Source organism: Dryobates pubescens, chromosome 28, assembly GCF_014839835.1.
Source record: "Dryobates pubescens isolate bDryPub1 chromosome 28, bDryPub1.pri, whole genome shotgun sequence".
In the NCBI taxonomy this organism is placed as follows: Eukaryota; Metazoa; Chordata; class Aves; order Piciformes; family Picidae; genus Dryobates; species Dryobates pubescens.
This window is the reverse complement of record NC_071639.1, coordinates 858,570-881,095: the sequence shown is the minus strand read 5'-3', so window position 1 is coordinate 881,095 and position 22,526 is coordinate 858,570. Positions and strand designations below refer to the sequence as shown.

Below are 22,526 nucleotides of genomic sequence, written 5' to 3'. Positions count from 1 at the left end.
TGTCTCAGCCAACCATCTCATGCTGCCTCTCACCCAGGCAGTCCAGCTCTTCATCCTCCCTACTAGGGACAATCATTTCCCTCTTTCCTCAGTGACTGAGCCCCTAGATCCCCCCCAGGGCAGGGGGTGGGAGCTGGATGATCTGGAAGATCCCTTCCAACCCAACCCATTCCAGGATTCTGTGGTGCTAAGGACTGCAGCTTCTTCAGCTCTCTGCTACAAAGCCATGAGTTCTAGCCTTTGTTTGTTTCTTTCTTTTCATCATAGGAAAGTGGTAGGGGGAAAGCTCAGACCAGGCAAATTTCTTCAGTGAGAGAAAGAGAGTGCTGTGAATGAAAATTGGTGGCACTGAGATGTGTAACACAGAGGGACCTCTCATGAGGGTGTCTAGAGACAGGACAAGGGGGAATGGTTTGAAGCTGAGAGGGGTTGGACTGGAGCTTAGGAAGAAGTTCTTTAGTCTGGGGGTGGTGAGACCGGAACAGGCTGCCCAGGGAGGCTGTGGATGCCTCCTGCCTGGGTCGTGATCAAGGCCAGGCTGGATAAGCAGCCAAGCCTAGCTGAGAGATGTCCCTGCCCGTGGCAGGGGCTTGGAGTGGATGACCTCTGAGGTCCTTTCCAACCTGAGCATTCTGTGAATATATTTGGTCAGCTTCTAACTGAATGAGGGGAGGGACACGAAAGGTTAACTCCAGAGTGTTGTAGAATGGAAACCATCTGGAAAGGGCTTGGGGCTGGGTTTCCTTTGTGTGGGTTTGTTCTGCTGTTGGTTTTGGTTTGTTAGGTGTGTGTCCTCATAAGAGAAACTTGCAAGGTTTCTGTGCTTTTGCTGATTTGTCTTCCTTCCTCCCTCCAGAGGAGTGTGGGACATACACCTCCAGCATGAGACCAGTCTACCCTTCCAAGACCTTCCCCAACCATTACTCCATTGTCACAGTAAGAGTTCTTGTCTATGATGCTTCCCCTGCTGAAGAGCCTCTTCACTCTCAGGGTGTCTCCAAGGGAACTTTTCTTTGCTGGACTATTGCAGCCTTAGGCTTTGCCTGCAGAACATAGGAATGTGCAGCCTGCACTTTTCATCTGATGCAGCTGAGCAGGTGCTGTGTAGCACAGCATCCAGGTGGGCAGGACTCATCTGGATCTGAGCTGAACCTTCCCAGAGGAGCAGCAGTGCCCTCAGAGGTCATGCTGCTTTCCAGCTCCTCCTGGGTGTCAATATTAACACTGAATTGCAGATTGCTCTGGAAGCTGACAGCAGCAGACTGCTCTCAACTGCAGGCCTTGGTCTGCTTCTTTAAGACAGCTTGGCATGAGACAGCCAAGAGGATTTGAGCCTAACACTGATGCTGACCCTGTGATGGACTGCACCCAAACCTGAAAGGCAGTGTCACAAAACTCATCTGGTAAATTTATCACCTCCTGAGTAGAGGAGGAAGAAGCAAAACAGGTTTTGAGCAGCACATGCAGGGTTAGAACCCAGCAGGTGCTTCTTACTTGCACTGTTTCAGAACTGGAGTTCAATCAGATACTGCAGGACCTGCAGCTGCTTCTCCTCCCAGTTAGTCAGGCCTGGGTCCTGGTCTGTGAGGAGCACAGGGCAGCAGTGCTGTGGTCAGTGGTGTCATCCTCCCAGATAGCCTGGGCTAAGTGCATTAGTCATGCCCTGCAGCCACGGGAGAGGGGCCCTGAGCACAGCACTCAGGACAAGCAGCAGGCCCTGGTGTTTAGCAGGGTCCTGCTGGTGTTCCCTCCTTTAAGGCAGAAAGGAGCTCACTGCTTGCAGGCAGAGCACCAGGCCTGTTCAAATCACCTAACCTGTGCCTCTGACCACTGCTTGGGTCATGGTTATCCCTAGCTGGAGCTCTCTGCCCCTTCTGTGTACCTCTCCTTGGAAATCCCCAGGTGCAGTGGAGGTCCAGCACAGCTCCATGGCCACTGGTACTAAAGGTACAGCAGATGGGCTGGGAGAGAGCTTCCCAGGGGGATCCCAGGGCAAGTTGCTTGCTTGTGTGTTTTAACTGCTTCTCACTGAACAGCAGTTATGAATTGGAAGGTACAGCTTGGGCTGCTCAGCCTGGAGAAGAGAAGGCTCTGGGGAGACCTTGGAGCTGCATTTCAGTATCTGCAGGGGAGCTGCAGGCAGGCTGGGGAGGGACTGTTCAGAAGGGGCTGTGGGGATAGGCCAAGGGGCAATGGTTTGAAACTGGAGCAGGGCAGAGTCAGGTTGGACATCAGGAGGAAGTTCTGCACAGGGAGGCTGGGGAGACACTGGGACAGGCTGCCCAGGGAGGTGGTGGAGGCTCCATCCCTGGAGACATTCAAGCTCAGCCTGGATGTGTCCCTGGGCAGCCTGCTCTGGCTGGAGCTGTCCCTGCTGCCTGCAGGGGCTTGGACAAGATGCCCTGGGAGGGTCCCTTTCAACTCAGTTCAAACTGTGAATCTGTGATGCTATGCAGTTTGGATCTGGAGCTGCTGGGGGTGTTAGGGGGCACACAGAGATGATTCAGAGCATCTTTGTCTAGTGGCCTTCTGCTTGTGTAGCCAGAAGCTTCCTCCTCTTTGTACCAGTGCTGCAAGGTGTGTTCTCCATTGCAGGGGCTGTATCCTGAATCTCATGGTATCATTGATAACAAGATGTATGACCCCAAGAGGAATGCATCTTTCACCCTTAGAAGTGAAGAGAAGTTCAACCCTCAGTGGTACCAAGGACAGCCTGTAAGTATGGCTGCAGTGCTGGGAGCCTGCAGCAGCCTGCTCTTACCTAATAGCTCTTGCATCTGTAGGGATGTTGAAAGAGTACAGAGGGTACCTCTGAGCCAGCCAAGAAGCATTACTCAATCTGATCAGGAACTCCCACAGGAGAGCTGCAAACAAACAAACCAAGAGCAGCAGCCCTTGTTGCACTTACTGGCAGATCCCCTGAGCAGGAAGCTGGCTTCAAATCAGTAATAGAGATAACAGCTGCTGAGCTGGGCTGGGGTTGCACTTCACTGCTCTGAGGAAGCTGCCAGCTGGTGTTAGTGCTGAGCAGCAGGAAAGGTTTACTCCCAGCCCCAGGTGGTGCTGGGGCTGCAGAGGCTGTCTGGGGGAGGCAATGCCTTGGTGCCATCATTCAGCAGGCAGGAAACAGCCATCACCACGGGGTGGCAGGGGGAAACTTGGGTGGCTGCAGCCTGCAGAGTGGGAAGGGGACAGGTGTGACTGTGCAGCTGTGGGGACAGGAGCAAGATTTGGGGCTCCTGAGGTTTGGTTTGGGGATTTATGTGAGGAGAGAGCAGTATTCTGCTGGGGTCCCAGCAGCAGTGGGCCAGGGGAGAGCAGCTGATGGAACACAGCTGACACTGTCCTGCAGGGCATCCTGGTGTCTGAGCTGGACACAGACCTGAGGGGTGGATAATGCTGCACTCAGAGTTGTGGTCAGCAGCTCAATGTGACAAGTGACATCCCTCAGGGGTGGGTACTGGGACCAGTGCTCTTTAGCATCTCTGTGGGCAGTGGGATTGAGGGACCCTCAGCAAGTCTGCAGATGACACCAAGCTGTGTGCCCTGGCTGATAAGCTGGAGGAAAGGGATCCATCCCCAAGGACTCAGGCTGGAGAGGTTTAACAAGGCCAAGTGCAAGGTCCTGCAGCTGGCTGAGGGCAATCCCAAGCACAAATCCAGCCTGGGTGAGGAGTGGATTTGAAGCAGCCTGGCAGAGAAGGCCTTGGGGGTGTGAGTTGGTGACAAAGTCCCCAGGAGCCAGCACTGGTCCCTGGCAGCCCAGAGCCAGCTGAGTGCTGAGCTGCAGCCAGAGCAGGGAGAGCAGCAGCACAGGGAGGGGATTCTACCCCTCTGCTCTGCTCAGCCCCCAGCTAGAGTGCTTCATCAGGTTTTGGGGTCCCCAGCACAAGAAGGACCTGGAGCTGCCAGAGAGAGTCCAGAGAAGGCTCTGAAGATGATCAGAGGCTGCAGAACCTCCCCTGTGAAGATAAGCTGAGAGAGTTGGGGCTGTTCAGCCTGGAGAAGAGAAGGCTCCAGGCAGACCTCAGAGCAGCCTTCCAGTACCTGAAGGGACTCCAGGAGATCTGGGGAGGGACTTTGGACAAGGGCTGGGAGTGCCAGGATGAGGAACAATGACTTTGGTCAGTGTAGGTTAGATATAGGAAGAAATTCTTTGCAGTGAGGCTGGGGAGACTCTGGCACAGGCTGCCCAGGGAGGCTGTGGCTGCCTCCTCCCTGGTGGTGTTGAAGGCCAGACTGGATGAGGCCTTGAGCAAGCTGTGCTGGTGGGAGGTGTCCTTGCCCAGGGCAGGGGGCTGGCACTGGATGGTCTTTGGAGTCCCTTCCAACATAATCCAACGCAACCCAACCCAACCCAACCCAACCCAACCCAACCCAACCCACTCTGTGATTCTCTTAGTGTCCAAAGTGCAGCAGTCAACACTTGGAGTGTTTGCACTTGCAGGAGGGGGCAGAGCTGCGTGGGTGGAGGTGACCTGGCAGCTGGCAGCAAGCTGCAGTGCTGAGGGTGCCGGTCCTTCCCTGCAGTGCTGAGGGTGCCGGTCCTTCCCTGCAGTGCTGAGGGTGCTGGTCCTTCCCTGCAGTGCTGAGGGTGCTGGTCCTTCCCTGCAGTGCTGAGGGTGCCGGTTCTCCCCTGCAGTGCTGAGGGTGCTGGTCCTTCCCTGCAGTGCTGAGGGTGCTGGTTCTCCCCTGCAGTGCTGAGGGTGCTGGTCCTTCCCTGCAGTGCTGAGGGTGCTGGTCCTTCCCTGCAGTGCTGAGGGTGCTGGTCCTTCCCTGCTGTGCTGAGGGTGCTGGTCCTTCCCTGCAGTGCTGAGGGTGCTGGTCCTTCCCTGCACTGCTGAGGGTGCTGGTCCTCCCCTGCAGTGCTGAGGGTGCCGGTTCTCCCCTGCAGTGCTGAGGGTGCTGGTCCTTCCCTGCAGTGCTGACGGTGCCGGTTCTCCCCTGCAGTGCTGAGGGTGCCGGTTCTCCCCTGCAGTGCTGAGGGTGCCGGTTCTCCCCTGCAGTGCTGAGGGTGCCGGTCCTTCCCTGCAGTGCTGAGGGTGCTGGTCCTTCCCTGCAGTGCTGAGGGTGCCGGTTCTTCCCTGCAGTGCTGAGGGTGCCGGTTCTCCCCTGCAGTGCTGAGGGTGCTGGTCCTTCCCTGCAGTGCTGAGGGTGCTGGTCCTTCCCTGCAGTGCTGAGGGTGCCGGTTCTCCACTGCAGTGCTGAGGGTGCTGGTCCTTCCCTGCAGTGCTGAGGGTGCTGGTCCTTTCCTGCAGTGCTGAGGGTGCTGGTCCTTCCCTGCAGTGCTGAGGGTGCTGGTCCTTCCCTGCAGTGCTGAGGGTGCGGGTCCTTCCCTGCAGTGCTGAGGGTGCTGGTCCTTCCCTGCAGTGCTGAGGGTGCCGGTTCTCCCCTGCAGTGCTGAGGGTGCCGGTTCTTCCCTGCAGTGCTGAGGGTGCCGGTCCTTCCCTGCAGTGCTGAGGGTGCCGGTCCTTCCCTGCAGTGCTGAGGGTGCTGGTCCTTCCCTGCAGTGCTGAGGGTGCCGGTTCTTCCCTGCAGTGCTGAGGGTGCTGGTCCTTCCCTGCAGTGCTGAGGGTGCTGGTCCTTTCCTGCAGTGCTGAGGGTGCTGGTCCTTCCCTGCAGTGCTGAGGGTGCTGGTCCTTCCCTGCAGTGCTGAGGGTGCTGGTCCTTCCCTGCAGTGCTGAGGGTGCTGGTCCTTCCCTGCAGTGCTGAGGGTGCCGGTTCTCCCCTGCAGTGCTGAGGGTGCCGGTTCTTCCCTGCAGTGCTGAGGGTGCCGGTCCTTCCCTGCAGTGCTGAGGGTGCCGGTCCTTCCCTGCAGTGCTGAGGGTGCTGGTCCTTCCCTGCAGTGCTGAGGGTGCCGGTCCTTCCCTGCAGTGCTGAGGGTGCCGGTCCTTCCCTGCAGTGCTGAGGGTGCTGGTCCTTCCCTGCAGTGCTGAGGGTGCCGGTCCTTCCCTGCAGTGCTGAGGGTGCTGGTCCTTCCCTGCAGTGCTGAGGGTGCTGGTCCTTCCCTGCAGTGCTGAGGGTGCCGGTCCTTCCCTGCAGTGCTGAGGGTGCCGGTCCTTCCCTGCAGTGCTGAGGGTGCCGGTTCTCCCCTGCAGTGCTGAGGGTGCTGGTCCTTCCCTGCAGTGCTGAGGGTGCCGGTTCTCCACTGCAGTGCTGAGGGTGCCGGTCCTTCCCTGCAGTGCTGAGGGTGCCGGTTCTCCACTGCAGTGCTGAGGGTGCCGGTCCTTCCCTGCAGTGCTGAGGGTGCCGGTTCTCCCCTGCAGTGCTGAGGGTGCCGGTTCTCCCCTGCAGTGCTGAGGGTGCCGGTCCTTCCCTGCAGTGCTGAGGGTGCCGGTCCTTCCCTGCAGTGCTGAGGGTGCCGGTTCTCCCCTGCAGTGCTGAGGGTGCCGGTTCTCCCCTGCAGTGCTGAGGGTGCTGGTCCTTCCCTGCAGTGCTGAGGGTGCTGGTCCTTCCCTGCAGTGCTGAGGGTGCCGGTTCTCCACTGCAGTGCTGAGGGTGCCGGTTCTTCCCTGCAGTGCTGAGGGTGCCGGTTCTCCACTGCAGTGCTGAGGGTGCCGGTTCTTCCCTGCAGTGCTGAGGGTGCCGGTTCTTCCCTGCAGTGCTGAGGGTGCCGGTCCTTCCCTGCAGTGCTGAGGGTGCCGGTCCTTCCCTGCAGTGCTGAGGGTGCCGGTTCTCCCCTGCAGTGCTGAGGGTGCTGGTCCTTCCCTGCAGTGCTGAGGGTGCCGGTTCTCCACTGCAGTGCTGAGGGTGCCGGTCCTTCCCTGCAGTGCTGAGGGTGCCGGTTCTCCACTGCAGTGCTGAGGGTGCTGGTCCTTCCCTGCAGTGCTGAGGGTGCCGGTTCTCCCCTGCAGTGCTGAGGGTGCTGGTCCTTCCCTGCAGTGCTGAGGGTGCTGGTTCTCCCCTGCAGTGCTGAGGGTGCTGGTCCTTCCCTGCAGTGCTGAGGGTGCCGGTTCTTCCCTGCAGTGCTGAGGGTGCTGGTTCTCCCCTGCAGTGCTGAGGGTGCCGGTTCTTCCCTGCAGTGCTGAGGGTGCCGGTTCTCCACTGCAGTGCTGAGGGTGCTGGTCCTTCCCTGCAGTGCTGAGGGTGCCGGTTCTTCCCTGCAGTGCTGAGGGTGCTGGTCCTTCCCTGCAGTGCTGAGGATGCCGGTCCTTCCCTGCAGTGCTGAGGGTGCCGGTTCTCCCCTGCAGTGCTGAGGGTGCCGGTTCTTCCCTGCAGTGCTGAGGGTGCCGGTTCTCCACTGCAGTGCTGAGGGTGCCGGTCCTTCCCTGCAGTGCTGAGGGTGCTGGTCCTTCCCTGCAGTGCTGAGGATGCCGGTCCTTCCCTGCAGTGCTGAGGGTGCCGGTTCTCCCCTGCAGTGCTGAGGGTGCCGGTTCTTCCCTGCAGTGCTGAGGGTGCCGGTTCTCCACTGCAGTGCTGAGGGTGCTGGTCCTTCCCTGCAGTGCTGAGGGTGCTGGTCCTTCCCTGCAGTGCTGAGGGTGCCGGTTCTCCCCTGCAGTGCTGAGGGTGCCGGTTCTTCCCTGCAGTGCTGAGGGTGCCGGTTCTCCCCTGCAGTGCTGAGGGTGCCGGTTCTCCCCTGCAGTGCTGAGGGTGCCGGTTCTTCCCTGCAGTGCTGAGGGTGCCGGTTCTCCACTGCAGTGCTGAGGGTGCCGGTCCTTCCCTGCAGTGCTGAGGGTGCCGGTCCTTCCCTGCAGTGCTGAGGGTGCCGGTTCTCCCCTGCAGTGCTGAGGGTGCTGGTCCTTCCCTGCAGTGCTGAGGGTGCCGGTTCTCCACTGCAGTGCTGAGGGTGCCGGTCCTTCCCTGCAGTGCTGAGGGTGCCGGTTCTCCACTGCAGTGCTGAGGGTGCTGGTCCTTCCCTGCAGTGCTGAGGGTGCCGGTTCTTCCCTGCAGTGCTGAGGGTGCCGGTTCTCCACTGCAGTGCTGAGGGTGCCGGTTCTCCACTGCAGTGCTGAGGGTGCTGGTCCTTCCCTGCAGTGCTGAGGGTGCCGGTTCTCCCCTGCAGTGCTGAGGGTGCCGGTTCTCCCCTGCAGTGCTGAGGGTGCTGGTCCTCCCCTGCAGTGCTGAGGGTGCCGGTTCTCCCCTGCAGTGCTGAGGGTGCTGGTCCTCCCCTGCAGTGCTGAGGGTGCTGGTCCTTCCCTGCAGTGCTGAGGGTGCTGGTCCTTCCCTGCAGTGCTGAGGGTGCTGGTCCTTCCCTGCAGTGCTGAGGGTGCTGGTTCTTCCCTGCAGATCTGGCTCACTGCTATGTACCAGGGGCTGCGGGCAGCCACCTTCTTCTGGCCGGGCTCGGACGTCGCCGTCAACGGCAGCTTCCCCAGCCTCTACGAGATCTACAATGGGTATGGCAGTGCTCTCCCCCGGGCTGCCCCCTGCTGCCCTGGGCATGTGCCAGGCAGGGCTGCTGCTTAGGGGCATGGCTTAGTGCTGGCCTTGCAGTGCTGGCTCGAAGGCTGGAGGTCTGTTCCCTCCCAAGGTACTCTGTGAATGCAGAACCATTTTCCCTTCCTGCTTTCCTGAACAGCTTGAGACAGCATGAAGCAGAGAGGAGACCAAAGGAACTCTTTCAGTAGAGTGGAGATTCCTTATGCAGTCATTTTGTCATCCCTCAACCAACATCCTGGGGTGGATTAGAAGGGCATGGGAGGTTCTCCTGCCCCTCTGCTCTGCCCTGCTGAAGCCACATCTGGAATGTTGTGTCCAGTTCTGGGGCCCCCAGCTCAAGAAGAACCTCAGACAATTGCTTGAGAGAGTCCATCCCAGAGGCACAGAGCTGCTGCAGGCAGTGGAACATCTCCTGTGAGGCCAGGCTGAGGCAGCTGGGGCTTGGAGCTGGGAGCATAGCAGCCTGAGGGCTGCCCTCATGGCTGGGGATAAAGATGTGCAGGGCAGTGTGGGGAGGATGGAGCCAGGAAAGATGTGGAAGGTTGACCTATGAGAGCAGCTGGCTCTGAAGCTTCAGTGCTTGCCTGTGGCTGTGTTCAGGGTCATCCAGCCCACACCTCTCCTACAGTGCCTGGCTCAGGTCTTGGCATGACTCTGCCCATGACAGCTGCACTCTTCCTGGGGACTGTGGCAAAGGCTTCCAATGGGAAATGACTTCAGTGGCAGTTTTAGCATGCAGCCTGTTGAGGCAGTTGTGTTCCAGGCAGGGCTGGCTCCTCACTGCCATTGTGCCCTGCAGCATGAAGCCTCTGCAGAGATCTCTTTGTTCTATTTAATAATCTCAGCTCAGGCTTTTCCTTTCTGTCTTCCTAGAGTCACTTTGTCTCCCCACAGCCTTCACACAGCATAGCAAATCCCATTCCTGACACTGCCTGTGGCTTGTTTGGTCTCTAGGAGCTTCCACCTCGCCACCTGAACCTGTGTTGATTGGCAGTGTTATGGCTTTGTGGGTGCCTCCCATTGGTGCAGATCATGCTTCCTATGGGGCTGCTCCACTCGCTCAGAGCATCTGCCTGGTGCCATTCCACTCTGAGCACAGCAGGACTTGTGCTCTCTCTAAACATTTAAAAGAACCACAGCAACCAAAAAACCCAACCCAAAGACTACCAAACAAAAAGCCACACAGCCACCAACCAGCCAAAACCCCCCAGCAAACACCAACCCAACCAACCAGACAACCCAAACCAACCAGACAGCCAAACCAACCAACCAGACAACCAACCCAACCAACCAGACAGCCAACCCAAACCAACCCAACCAACCAGACAGCCAACCCAACCAACCAGACAGCCAACCCAACCAACCAGTCAACCCAAACCAACCAGACAGCCAACCCCAACCAACCCAACCAACCAGACAACCAACCCACCCAACCAGACAACCAAACCACCCAACCAGACAGCCAACCCAAACCAACCAGACAACCAACCCAAACCAACCACCAAACCAACCAGACAACCAACCCAAACCAACCAGACAACCAAACCAAACCCCTGGGGGATAAAACCCCCACAAATAAAACCCCCAACCAGCACCAAAAAGCCCAAACCACAAACACCTCCTGCCCCCCAGGCCAGCAAAACACAAAGCATTAAGAGCAACAAACCAAGAAACCCCCAAAATCCAAGCAGCCAAACCCCAACCCCCAACAGAATGAAGAAGCCCAACCCCAGCAATGCAAACAAACTAAACCCCAAGCAAAACCCAACCAACCAACCAACCAACCAACCTCTGGCCCCCAAAACAGCAACAAAATTAAACCAAGAGTAAAAAAAAAACCCAGACAAGCCCCCAAACCAACCAGAACAAAACAACCAAACCAAGCCAATGCTAAACCAACCACCCATCCCATCCTTACCAACCAAACCAAGCCAATATTAAACCAACCAACCCATCCCAACCAAACCAATATTAAACCACCCAACCCATCCCTACCAACCAAACCAAACCAAGCCAATATTAAACCACCCAACCCATCACAACCAAATCAATATTAAACCACCCAACCCATCCCTACCAACCAAACCAAACCAAGCCAATACTAAATCACCCAGCCCATCCCAAACAACCAAACCAAAACAAGCCAATATTAAACCAACCAACCCATCATAACCAACCAAACCAAGTCAATACTAAACTACCCAACCCATCCCAACCAACCCCAAATAAGCCAATATTAAACCAACCAACCCATCCCAACCAAACCAACCCAATACTAAACCAACCAACCAACCAAAATAAGCCAATACTAAAGCAAACCAACCAAACCAAACCAATCCAACCAAGCAAACCAAAACAATCCAATACTAAACCAACCCAACTCCAAACCAATCAACCAAACCAACCTCACACCAAAGCAACTAAGCAAACTGAACCCATGTAACATCAAACCAAGCAAGCAAAACAAAGCAGTGGACAGACCCCAGCCCCCCCAGCCTTGTTGGCAGCCCCCCAGCATGGCAGCCCTGACTGTGCTTTTGCACCCTGCAGCTGTGTGTAAGGCACAGGAGCTCTGCAGTGTGGGCAGCATTCAGTAGAGCTTTAGATCAGGCCATGAACTCCTGCAGGGCCAGAGGCAGTCAGTACAGCTGAACCTGCACTCTGCTCCGCAGCCCCTCAGGGCATCCAGCTGGGTTCCCTGTTCCCTGCTAAAGCACAGTGGGTTTGTACCATGGCCCTAGCTGGGATCCAGCTGGGTTCCCTGTTCCCTGCTAAAGCACAGTGGGTTTGTACCATGGCCCTAGCTGGGAGGTGTCCTGCCCCTGGGAGGGAGGCTGGAGGAGCTGAGCTCTGTGGTCCCTTCCAACCTGAGCCACTCTGTGAGTGCTCAGCTGTCGCAGGACACTGTTTTCATAGACTGATGGAATACCAGCTTGGAAGGGACCTGGAGCATCATCCAGTGCAGCCTTTCAGGGTAGGAATGGTGCTGCAATGAGGAGCCCCAGTGCAGGCTGACCTTGTCTTGCTCTGCTGCAGCTCCATCCCCTTTGAAGAAAGAGTGGTGACTGTCCTGCGCTGGCTGCAGCTGCCCGAGGAGGAAAGGTAGGAGCACAGCAGCAGCTGTGAGCTGCTCTGCAGTGGTGTGGCAGCCACCTGCTTTGTGCCTGTCAGCTCTGCTGCAGGCAGCACCTTTGCCATTACTGTAACAAGGGGCAAATGTTACTGGGTGCCAGCACAGTGAGTGCTATGGGTTTGGGTTGTGTTGTTCTGTGATGTGTCCTTCCCCCACCATTTGATAGCCACTGTTGAAATGTGATCTCTGCAAACTCTCTCTCCCTGTATGTAAAATGTGACCTTTTTGGTGCTGTTTGATGTAGACCACACTTTTACACTCTGTATTTAGAAGAACCAGATTCCTCAGGCCATCAGTTTGGACCAATAAGCAGTGGGGTGAGTAGTTTGGGTTTCTGTTTGTGGCTTCTTAATTTTCGATGTGTTCTTTGATGTGAAGCTTTGATCTGACCCTAAAACTCCTTAATTCCTGTTACATTAACCAAGCCCATGCTCACAGTGCTGACTGAGGAAGTAAACTGTCAACAGGCAGCCCACCCTAGCTGACATTGACACAAAGCTTGGTTAGCAGCTCTGAGTCTCATTGGCTTTATTTCAATAACTCATGAGTGGCTGAAGCCTCTTCGGGGGTGAAGCCTGTTTGGGGATGAATTCTCTTTGGGGGTGAAACCTGTTTGGGGGTGAAGCCTATTTATGGTTGAAGCCTCTTTGGGGGCGAATTCTCTTTGGGGGTAAATTCTCTTTGGGAGTGAAGCCTGTTCAGGGTTGAAGCCTCTTTGGGGGTGAAGCCTCTTTGGGCATGAATTCTCTTTGGGGGTGAAGCCTGTTTGGGGGTGAAGCCTGTTCAGGGTTGAAGCCTATGGTGGTTTAAAAGGAAAGGCTCTGCTTTCCCTCCCCCACTGAGAAAGAGACCACGGCTAAACCCAGTCAGAGAAATGAGAGTATATTTTACAAGGAAACAGATTCTATGTAACACAACAAATACAGGGATTTTACAATATATACAGGAATATACAGCAAATGAACTCAACCAGAAACCAGACCCCCCACAGAGGGGGCTTCCCCCTGTGCCCCCTTCTCCCCCAAAGAGGTAGGAGAAGAGACGAGGATAGTTAGCAGGACAGGGGAAGAAGCAGACAGGCCTGTTACAGGGAGGGAGTTAGTTCTTATCTCTTGGCAAGAAGCCCAGAAGCAGATCCAGCCGAAAGGGACAGCGAAGGAAGGAAGACTGAGAGAAAGTTCCCAGCTCCCCTGGGTCCAATCTCACCTCCCACCTCCTTGGCCAATGAAATTCGTTTAGAATACCAAAATATTTTATAAACATTTAGCCAGTGTGCCCCTTCCTTAAAGGCACAGCGTCAAACGGCCACAGTCCACCCCTTCTAAACAATTTCATTGGTCGTTCGCACTGTCCATCCAATCGGAAACAATATTTACAGTTCGTGAGTAAAGTTCATAGTCCGTTCCGGCTATACTCAGATGTAGATGATTCAGAAGTCCAAGAAAGTCAGGAAATAAGAAAAAGGAAACAGCTTGTCTCTCTGCAGACGAAGCGAAGAAAAGGGAAGCAGGAACACAGGGACTCTCAGTTGACTCAGGGCTCTCAGGGCTCTCAGGGTTCGTGCACGGTAGATTCCTCAGGGACTCTTCCTTTGGGTGCGTTGTAGCTGTACAGCAGTCTGAAATTAAACTCTTTCAGCTAAAGTTAAATCTCTTTGTGGAATACACTGAATTTGACCATTCTCCTGCATTACCCAATAAGTGTGACCCGGACCTTCTGCTGAAACCACCCCTCGGACAGGTTTAGCCTCTCCTGAGGGCGAAAATACCCAAACAGTTTTACCTAACAGATGCTTTTCCCTAACAACAGGAACTCTATCCCCTTCTACTCTCCGTAGCAGATCTGAATGTGCCGGTCCAGCTCGGTTCACTGAACCTCTACTATTCACCAGCCAGGTTGCTTGTGCTAAATGTTTCTCCCAGTTTTTCAAAGATCCACCTCCCATGGCTTTGAGAGTGGTCTTCAACAAACCGTTGTAGCGTTCGATCTTCCCTGCAGCTGGTGCGTAGTAAGGAATGTGGAACATCCATTCAATACCGTGCTCTTTTGCCCAGCTCTTTACAAGGTTGTTCTTGAAGTGAGTTCTGTTGTCTGACTCAATCCTCTCTGGAGTTCCGTGTCTCCACAGGATCTGTCTCTCCAGACCGAGAATGGTGTTGCGTGCAGTTGCATGTGGGACTGCGTAAGTTTCCAGCCATCCAGTGTTTGCCTCTACCATAGTAAGCACGTACTGCTTACCAGAACGAGAACGTGGTAGAGTGATGTAGTCAATCTGCCAAGCTTCACCATACCTGTACTTGGACCATCGGTCACCATACCACAAGGGCTTAATTCGCTTTGCCTGCTTAATAGCAGCACAAATGTCACAGTCATGGATGACTTGTGTGATAGCATCCATGGAAATGTCTATGGATCTGTCACGAGCCCATTGGTATGTTGCATCTCTGCCTTGATGTCCTGACGAATCGTGAGCCCACCGAGCTAAGAATATCTCACCTCGGTGTTTCCAGTCGAGATCAAGTTCAGAGTCCTTGTCTACTTGAGAAACTCTTGCAGCTAAATCTGCCTGATGGTTGTGCTGCTGTTCCTCAGTAGCTTTGCTCTTGGGAATGTGAGCATCAATGTGTCTCACTTTCACTGGAATTCTCTCGATTCGATCAGCAATGTCTTGCCACAGGTCAGCTGCCCAGATGGGTTTTCCTTTCCTCTGCCAGCCATTCTTCTTCCAGTTCTTTAGCCAACCCCATAGAGCATTGGCTACCATCCATGAGTCGGTGTAGAGATAAAGCTTTGGCCATCTCTCACGTTCAGCCACGTCGAGAGCTAGCTGGACAGCTTTTACCTCTGCAAACTGACTGGATTCTCCTTCTCCATCCTTCGCCTCTGCAACTCGGTGTGTTGGACTCCACACTGCAGACTTCCACCTTCGCTTGTTCCCGACGAGACGACAGGAACCGGCTGTGAACAAAGCATATTTCTTCTCATCATCTGAAAGGTCATTGTAAGGAGGAGCTTCCTCAGCACGAGTTACTCTCTCCTCTGGAGGTTTAGTACAGTTGGTGCCTTCAGGCCAACTTGAGATCACCTCCACCAGACCAGGTCTTTCAAGATTTCCCATTCGAGCTCTCTGTGTTATCAGAGCCATCCACTTAGACCAGGTGGAATCTGTGGCATGATGTGGTGTGGAACCCTTACCTTTGAACATCCAATTCAAAACTGGCAATCTGGGAGCTAGGAGAAGTTGTGACTCAGTTCCAATTACTTCAGAAGCTGCTTTCACTCCTTCATAGGCAGCTATTATCTCTTTCTCTGTTGGAGTGTAATTAGCCTCTGAACCTCTGTAACCTCGACTCCAGAAACCAAGAGGTCGTCCACGTGTCTCACCTGGAGCTTTTTGCCACAAGCACCAGGTTGGACCATTGTCACCTGCAGCCGTGTACAAAATGTTCTTAATGTCTGGACCATCTCGGACAGGTCCCAGACCCACTGCTTGAACTACTTCTTGCTTTATCTGGTCAAAGGCTGCTTGCTGTTCAGGTCCCCAGTGGAAACTGTTCCTCTTCCGAGTCACATCATACAGAGGTTTCACAATCTGACTGTATCCAGGGATGTGCAGTCTCCAAAATCCCACTATCCCCAAGAAACGTAGAGTTTCTTGCTTGTTCGTGGGATTTGCCATGGTAGAGACTCTATTTACCACATCCACTGGAATGTGTCGGCGTCCATCCTGCCACTGCACTCCCAGAAACTGGATCTCTGTGGTAGGACCTTTCACCTTGTCTCTCTTGATGGCAAAACCTGCATTCAGGAGAATGTCCATGATTTTGTTACCTTTCTCGAAGACTTCCTCAGCAGTCTTACCCCAGACGATGATATCATCGATGAACTGGATGTGTTCTGGAGCACCACCTTCCTCCAGAGCATCATGGATTACTGCATGACAGATGCTGGAGCTGTGGATCCAGCCCATTGGCAGTCTGTTGAAAGTGTACTGGATTCCTCTCCAGGTGAAAGCAAACTGAGGCCTGCACTCCTCTGCTATGGGAATAGAGAAGAAGGCATTAGCAATGTCTATGGTAGCATACCATTTGGCCTCTTTGGATTCCAGCTCATACTGGAGTTCCATCATGTCTGGTACTGCTGCACTCATAGGCGGTGTTACTTCATTCAGGGCTCGGTAGTCCACTGTCAGACGCCAGTCTCCATTCGGCTTTCGCACAGGCCACACTGGACTGCTGAAAGGTGAATGAGTTTTGCTGATGACTTTCTGACTCTCCAACTGACGAATCAGATTCTGAATGGGCAACAAAGAGTCACGGTTGGTTCTGTATTGTCTGTGGTGCATAGTCCGAGAAGCAACCGGCAACTTAATGTCCTGAATCTTGTGTTGTCCCAATACTGCAGAGTCATCAGAAAGCTCAGGTCTAGCAGACAGCTTCAGTTTTTGTCCATCAATTTCTACAGAAGCTACTCCAAAAGCCCATTTGTAACCTTTAGGGTCCTTGAAACGCCCTTCTCTCAGAAAATCAATTCCCAAAATACAAGGTGCATCAGGTCCGGTCACAACTGTATGCTTTTTCCATTGTTTACCAGTTAGACTTATATTAACCTCCACCTTACTTAACTCTTGAGATCCACCAGTGACTCCCAGAATAGTTATGGACTCTGATCCCTGATAATTTGATGGCAATATGGTGCACTGAGCTCCTGTGTCAACCAAGGCCCTGTACTTCTGAAAGTGTGAAGTGCCAGGCCACTGGATGTACACATCCCAATAGATTCTGTTATCTCCATTACCCCTCTCCTCCCCCTGGCGGGAGGCAGGGCACCCCTAGTTATGGGGAACATGTCCACAGGTGCAACGAGCACACTGGGCAGTGTTAGAACTGGAGCCACTGTTGGAGCTGTCATCGTTGTCCTGGGGAACTGTGGAAGTAACAGCTACCCTTCTGGTATTGCTACCCTGGGTTCTGCCACTTTGCAGTTCCCTCAGTCTCCTGAAAAGATTATAAGTTGGTTGACCATCCCATCTGTTCATGTTCTCACCAAACTGATCACGCAGAGTTATCCAAATGGTCCTACGTGATTGCCTTGGTGGTCTGTTTTGGTTTGGCCTGTTTGGGAATGACCTCCTTGGAGGACATCTGTTCCTCACAGCTGAAACCTGCACCCACCTGGAGGAAGAATTGGAATTATCTCTTTGTGCCAATTGGTATATGGAATCCTTGAGCTCTTTCATGCAATTCTCAATTTTTCCAGACAGAGCTTTAATGGCTGAAACCAAAGAAACACGTGTCATGCTATCATCCAATTGTCTTAGTTGATCGGTGAATTGGCCAACCGTAGGAGGATCTCCACCATAATTTCTTGCCACAATTCTGCTTGCCAAAATGTTTGCATAATTGGAAGGAGCAAGCTTGATGAGCTTTTTAGCAAGACCAGCTGCCACAGGAATGTCATCAGGATTCAGAGTATCATGGTCACCATAGAGTATCTCTCTAATGGCAAACTCTCTCAGACGCTTAATTCCCTCATCTATGGTAGTCCAGGGCTTAGGATTCCATGGAAGGTCATCTCGGGAAGGGTATCTCAGGGAAACTGCCATTAAAAGGCGTATCCACAGATTAACCTTACCGAGAATCCTGGCTAGATGTCTATGTATTCCATTATCCTTTGAGAGAGTTCCTAGCTGAGCTGCTGACTTGTCTCCAACTATTAGAGCTGGAGCACCTGTATCATAACACCTAGCAAGCCAAGATAGGATGGGTTCCTTATCTGCTCTGAGGTAATCTTTGCGGACATTGCGAATCTCCTCCCTCGGTGACGAGCATTCGGTGATGTCATCTTGCTCTCCATCTATCACATCTTCCTGAACCTTTTGTCCCCATAATCCTGCTGCCACTCTCCTAAGGACCTCTTTAAGCTGAAAAGTGCCACTGCCAGCTGCTGTCTTAGCTGCATCTCCATCCTGTGATGATCTCAATAACTCAGCTATATCTCTAAGACAAATCTTCTCCTCATCTTCAGCAGGCACTTTCCTAGCAGAGGTTCCCTCACCAGGATCATCCTGTCTAGCAGAGGTTCCCTCACCGGGATCGGTCTCCTGCTCTTCTCCTCCATTAGCTCCTGGATCAGCTTTGGCCTTTCCACCTCTGGTCTTTAAGACTGCTACTTGTTTAACTGGAGCTGTGTTTGAATTTACAGCCATCCTGATAGAAGCTGACAGGTCCTGATCTAAATCAGCCGCCGTGGGGGCCCCTTCCGGTCCTGTCATGGCGGACGGAAATGACCTTGCCTCACTACCGGTCGCCATCTTGGGAATGGGAGCCGCCCCTGGCTGCTTGCCAAAGTCATAGAGTGGAGCATTTAAGGCTGCTTTGCCAATAGGTTTTGCTGTTTTTCTAACTGACGCAGCCCCTTCCTCGTCACTCGAGGACTCTGGGGCAGATTTAGAGGAACGCCTACGCTTCCTAGATTTTTGTTTAATCATAAAACATGGTCGAGAAACCTTTTTGTCTCTATGTAGAGCCCACAGCAGACACACAATAACTATGAGCAACAGCAGGATTACACCCGTCAAGTAAATCACCTTAAGATCCCAGCCAGCACTTAAAGTTACTCTTTGACCTCCTGAAGCCTTAAACTCCCTTATCTCGATCGGCAAAGTGGAAGACGTTCTGTTGCCGTAGTTAGTGAGCTGAAAAAAACCCAAACAGCGTTGATCCAACAGCTGGATCCTATGCATAAACCACAAATAGATTTTACACATTAAATATTTACCTATCTGGTCTAACATCAACCCGATGCAGTACCGGTAGACCAACATGCCACAGACCGAGAAGAATAAATGTTCTAAAACCCAGAGCACCTTCATTTCATTTCTCCGGCTGAGACAAGCAATAAATCAACTTAATTACTTAATTGCCAGGCCCCACATTGGGCACCAATAAAAAGAGTGTAGTGGTTTGAAAGGAAAGGCTCTGCTTTCCCTCCCCCACTGAGAAAGAGACCACGGCTAAACCCAGTCAGAGAAATGAGAGTATAATTTACAAGGAAACAGATTCTATGTAACACAACAAATACAGGGATTTTACAATATGTACAGGAATATACAGCAAATGAACTCAACCAGAAACCAGACCCCCCACAGAGGGGGCTTCCCCCTGTGCCCCCTTCACCCCCCTACCTCCCTTCTCCCCCAAAGAGGTAGAAGAAGAGACGAGGATGGTTAGCAGGACAGGGGAAGAAGCAGACAGGCCTGTTACAGGGAGGGAGTTAGTTCTTATCTCTTGGCAAGAAGCCCAGAAGCAGATCCAGCCGAAAGGGACAGCGAAGGAAGGAAGACTGAGAGAAAGTTCCAGCCGCGCTGGGACTAACCTCACCTCCCACCTCAACTTGGCCAATGAAATTCGTTTAGAATACCAAAATATTTTACAAACATTTAGCCAGTGTGCCCCTTCCTTAAAGGCACAGCGTCAAACGGCCACAAAGCCTCTTTGGGGGTGAAGCCTGTTTAGGGTTGAATCCTGTTTGGGGGTGAAGCCTTTTTGGGGGTGGAGCCTGTTCAGGGTTGAAGCCTATTTAGGGTTGAATCCTGTTTGGGGGTGAAGCCTGTTCAGGGTTGAAGCCTCTTTGGGGGTGAAGCCTGTTTAAGGTTGAATCCTGTTTAGGGTTGAATCCTGTTTGGGGGTGGAGCCTGTTTGGGGGTGGAGCCTGTTTGGGGGTGAAGCCTGTTTGGGGGTAGAGCCTGTTTGGGGGTGAAGTCTCTTTAGGGGTGAAGCCTCTTTAGGGGTGAAGCCTCTTTGGGCTTGAAGCCAGTCCGGGGATGCAGTCTCTTTGGGGATGGTTTCTATGTGGTTTTTACCTAATCCCACCAATTCTTTATGCTGCTTGTATTGGGGGAGGGCAGCAAAACCCCAAAGCCACAAGCAGGGGACAGAGAGTCAGAGGTTTGTCCTGCAGTGGGCCAAGTCCTCAGGTTGTGGTTGTCCTTCCTTTGCCTCTGGGCTCTGTGCAGTGCTTAGGCTCTCACCATCCTGCAGTGAGGTTCTGTGCCTGCTTGGAAGGAGGCTGATGAAGGGGATGTTCTCCCTGCTAGTGCAGCTAACAAGGCTTTGGGGCTCCTGCTGTTCTCAAGAGCTTTGCCAGCCCAACCACAGTGACAGATGCAGATTGGAAAGCTCCTGGGAATTCAGAGGCTTTGTACAATTCACTCACCTGGAGTGACCAGAGCTTTAGGGCATCTTAACTAAGTGTTTACCTTGGTGACAACAGGGAAGAGCCCTTGCACTTCTTCTTGCTGTGGGAGCACTTACTGTTGCTGTAAGGAGCTGCAAGGTGAATGTGCAGCAGGCTGCTAGTTGAAGCTGCAGTGTAGGTCCCCTGCTGACATGGGATGTCCCTTCAGTGCCTGAGTGGGCAGAGGCTCTGTATGTCAGGCATGCTATGCAGAGAAATACCCTGCAGCTGTGTGGTCTCCCCAGGGGCAGCTCTGGGCTGTTCATGCTAAGCAAAACATCTTATACAAGTGGCTGACTGAGGCAACAACCCCAGGGACCAGTGCAGGCTGGGGGCTGAGCTGTGGCAGAACAGCTCTGGAGAAAAGGACCTTGGAGTCCTGGTGGACAACAGGATGGCCAAGAGCCAGCAGTGTGACACCCCTCAGGCTGTGCTGCCATGCTGCCAGACCTGGACAGGCTGAGAGCTGGCTGGGGAGAAATGGAATGAAATCCAACGAGGGCAAAGGTAGAGTCTTGTACCTGGGAAAGAACAACCCCATGGAGCAGGATGGGTTGGGGACTGAGCTGTTGGAGAGCAGTGCAGAGGAGAGGGACCTGAGGGTCCTGGTGTACAGAAGGGTGCCCCTGAGCCAGCAGTGTGCCCTGGTGACCAAGAAAGCCAAGGGCCTCCTGGGGTGCATTAGAAGGGCTGTGGTCAGTAGGTCAGAGAGGTTCTTCACTCCCTCTGCTCTGCCCTGCTGAGGCCACAGCTGGAACAGTGTGTCCAGTTCTGGGCCCCTCAGCTCATGAAGGACCTCAGGGAACTGCTTGAAAGAGTCCATCCCAGAGGCACAGAGCTGCTGCAGGCAGTGGAACATCTCCTGTGAGGCCAGGCTGAGGCAGCTGGGGCTTGGAGCTGGGAGCAGAGCAGCCTGAGGGCTGCCCTCATGGCTGGGGATAAAGATGTGCAGGGCTGGAGCCAGGCTCTGCTCAGGGATGGCCAAGGACAGCACAAGGGGCACTGGGGGCAAGCTGGAACAGAGGAGGTGCCAGGGGAACAGGAGGGAAAACTTTGTGACTGTGAGGGTGCTGGAGCCTGGAGCAGGCTGCCCAGAGAGGTTGTGGAGTCTCCTGCTCTGGAGACATTCAAAACCTGCTTGGATGTGTTCCTGTGTGCCCTGCCCTAGGCAGTGCTGCTCTGGCAGGGGCTTGGGCTGGCTCTGGAGGTCCCTTCCAACCCCTAACATTCAAAAGTCCTTTCTCTGGTTTGTTTCCTGAGCAAGTGTTCAGAAGCAGCTCCAGTGGCTCAGCCTAGGCAAGGGAGCTGGAGCTGCAGAGCCCTGGACACAGTGCTGGCCTGGCAGCTTCTCCTTGGGCTCTTTTAGTCCCTGTAATGTAGTTTGCTGTGAGACTAACATCAGTCACAGTGTCAAGGGCAGCTTGCTGCAAGGTCTCTCCCAAGAGGCATTTTGAGGAAGAACATTTTGCAGGCTTGGATTCTTCTGGTCTCTTCAGCCCTCTGATGCTGTCCCATCAGCATCTGCACCCTTAGGCCTTCCCTGCCGATGCACAACACATTCTCCACTTCATACTTGAAACCCAGCCTCAGTGACTCTCATCTGGGTCATAGACTCACAGATTGGTGGGGGTTGGAGGAGACCTCTGGAGATCATGGAGTCCAACCCCCTGCCAGAGCAGCATCTCCTAGGGCAGGTCACACAGCAACATGCCCAGGGGGGACTCCACAGCCTCTCTGAGCATCCTGCGCCAGTTCTCTGCCACCCTCACAGTAGAGAATAGAATAGACTAGAGTAGAGTAGAGTAGAGTAGAATAGAATAGAATAGAGTAGAGTAGAGTAGAATAGAATAGAATAGAATAGACCAGACCAGGTTGGAAGAGACCTTCAAGATCATCGAGTCCAACCTATCAACCAGTCCAACACCACCTAATCAACTAACCCATGGCACCAAGTTCCCCATCAAGTCTCCTCCTGAACACCTCCAGTGATGGTGACTCCACCACCTCCCTTCTCCTTCTCATGTTCAGGTGGAACTTTGTATGTTCAGGTTTATGCTCATTACCTCTTTTCTTGTCACTGGGCACCACTGCCCAGAGCCTGGCCCCTTCCTGCCCCCCACCCCTCAGATATTTGCAGCCATTGGTCAGATCCCTCTCAGCCTCCTCTTCCCCAGGCTAACCAGCCCCAGGGCTCTCAGCCTCTGCTCCTCACAGAGATGTCCCAGGCCCCTCAGCATCTCAGTGGCCCTGTGCTGGACTCTCTCCAGTAGTTCTTTGTCCTTCTTGAACTGGGGAGCCCAGAAATGGACACAGTACTGCAGGTGAGGCCTCATCTGAGGGCAAGAGTAGAGTGGGCACAGAACCTCTCTTGACCTGCTGGCCACACTCTTAATGCACCCCAGGATGCCCTTGGCCTTCTTGGCCACCAGGGCACACTGCTGGCTTGTGGCCATCCTGCTGTCCACCAGCACTGCCAGGGCTCTTTCCCAGAGCTGCTGTCCCCAACCTGAGCTGCTCCATGGGGTTGTTCCCCAGCTGCAGGACTCTGCACTTGGCCTCCTTGGATTTCATGGGATTTGTGCCTTCTAAACTCTCCAGCCTGGCCAGGTCACCCTGGCAGGATGGCAGCACAGCCTGCAGGGTGCCAGCCCCTGCTCCCAGCTTGGTGCCATCAGCAAGGGGGCTGAGGGGTCACTCTGTCCCTTCAAGCAGTCACGGGGCGGGGGGGGTGGGTGTTGGGGGGGTTATGGGTTTGGGTTTTGTTGTTTGGATGTTT

At 53.9% G+C, this 22,526-nt stretch overlaps 1 protein-coding gene across 1 annotated transcript in view; it reads left to right on the top strand.

The window, feature by feature from the left end:
• LOC104300083 (ectonucleotide pyrophosphatase/phosphodiesterase family member 1) overlaps positions 1 to 22,526 on the top strand; it is a 94,997-nt gene that overhangs the window by 41,384 nt on the left and 31,087 nt on the right. The window contains exons 7-11 of the mRNA XM_054174028.1: positions 857 to 936; positions 2,596 to 2,715; positions 8,227 to 8,336; positions 11,416 to 11,481; positions 11,757 to 11,829. Of these exons, the coding sequence (XP_054030003.1) occupies positions 857 to 936; positions 2,596 to 2,715; positions 8,227 to 8,336; positions 11,416 to 11,481; positions 11,757 to 11,829 (449 nt within the window). The remainder of the gene's footprint in view (positions 1 to 856; positions 937 to 2,595; positions 2,716 to 8,226; positions 8,337 to 11,415; positions 11,482 to 11,756; positions 11,830 to 22,526) is intronic.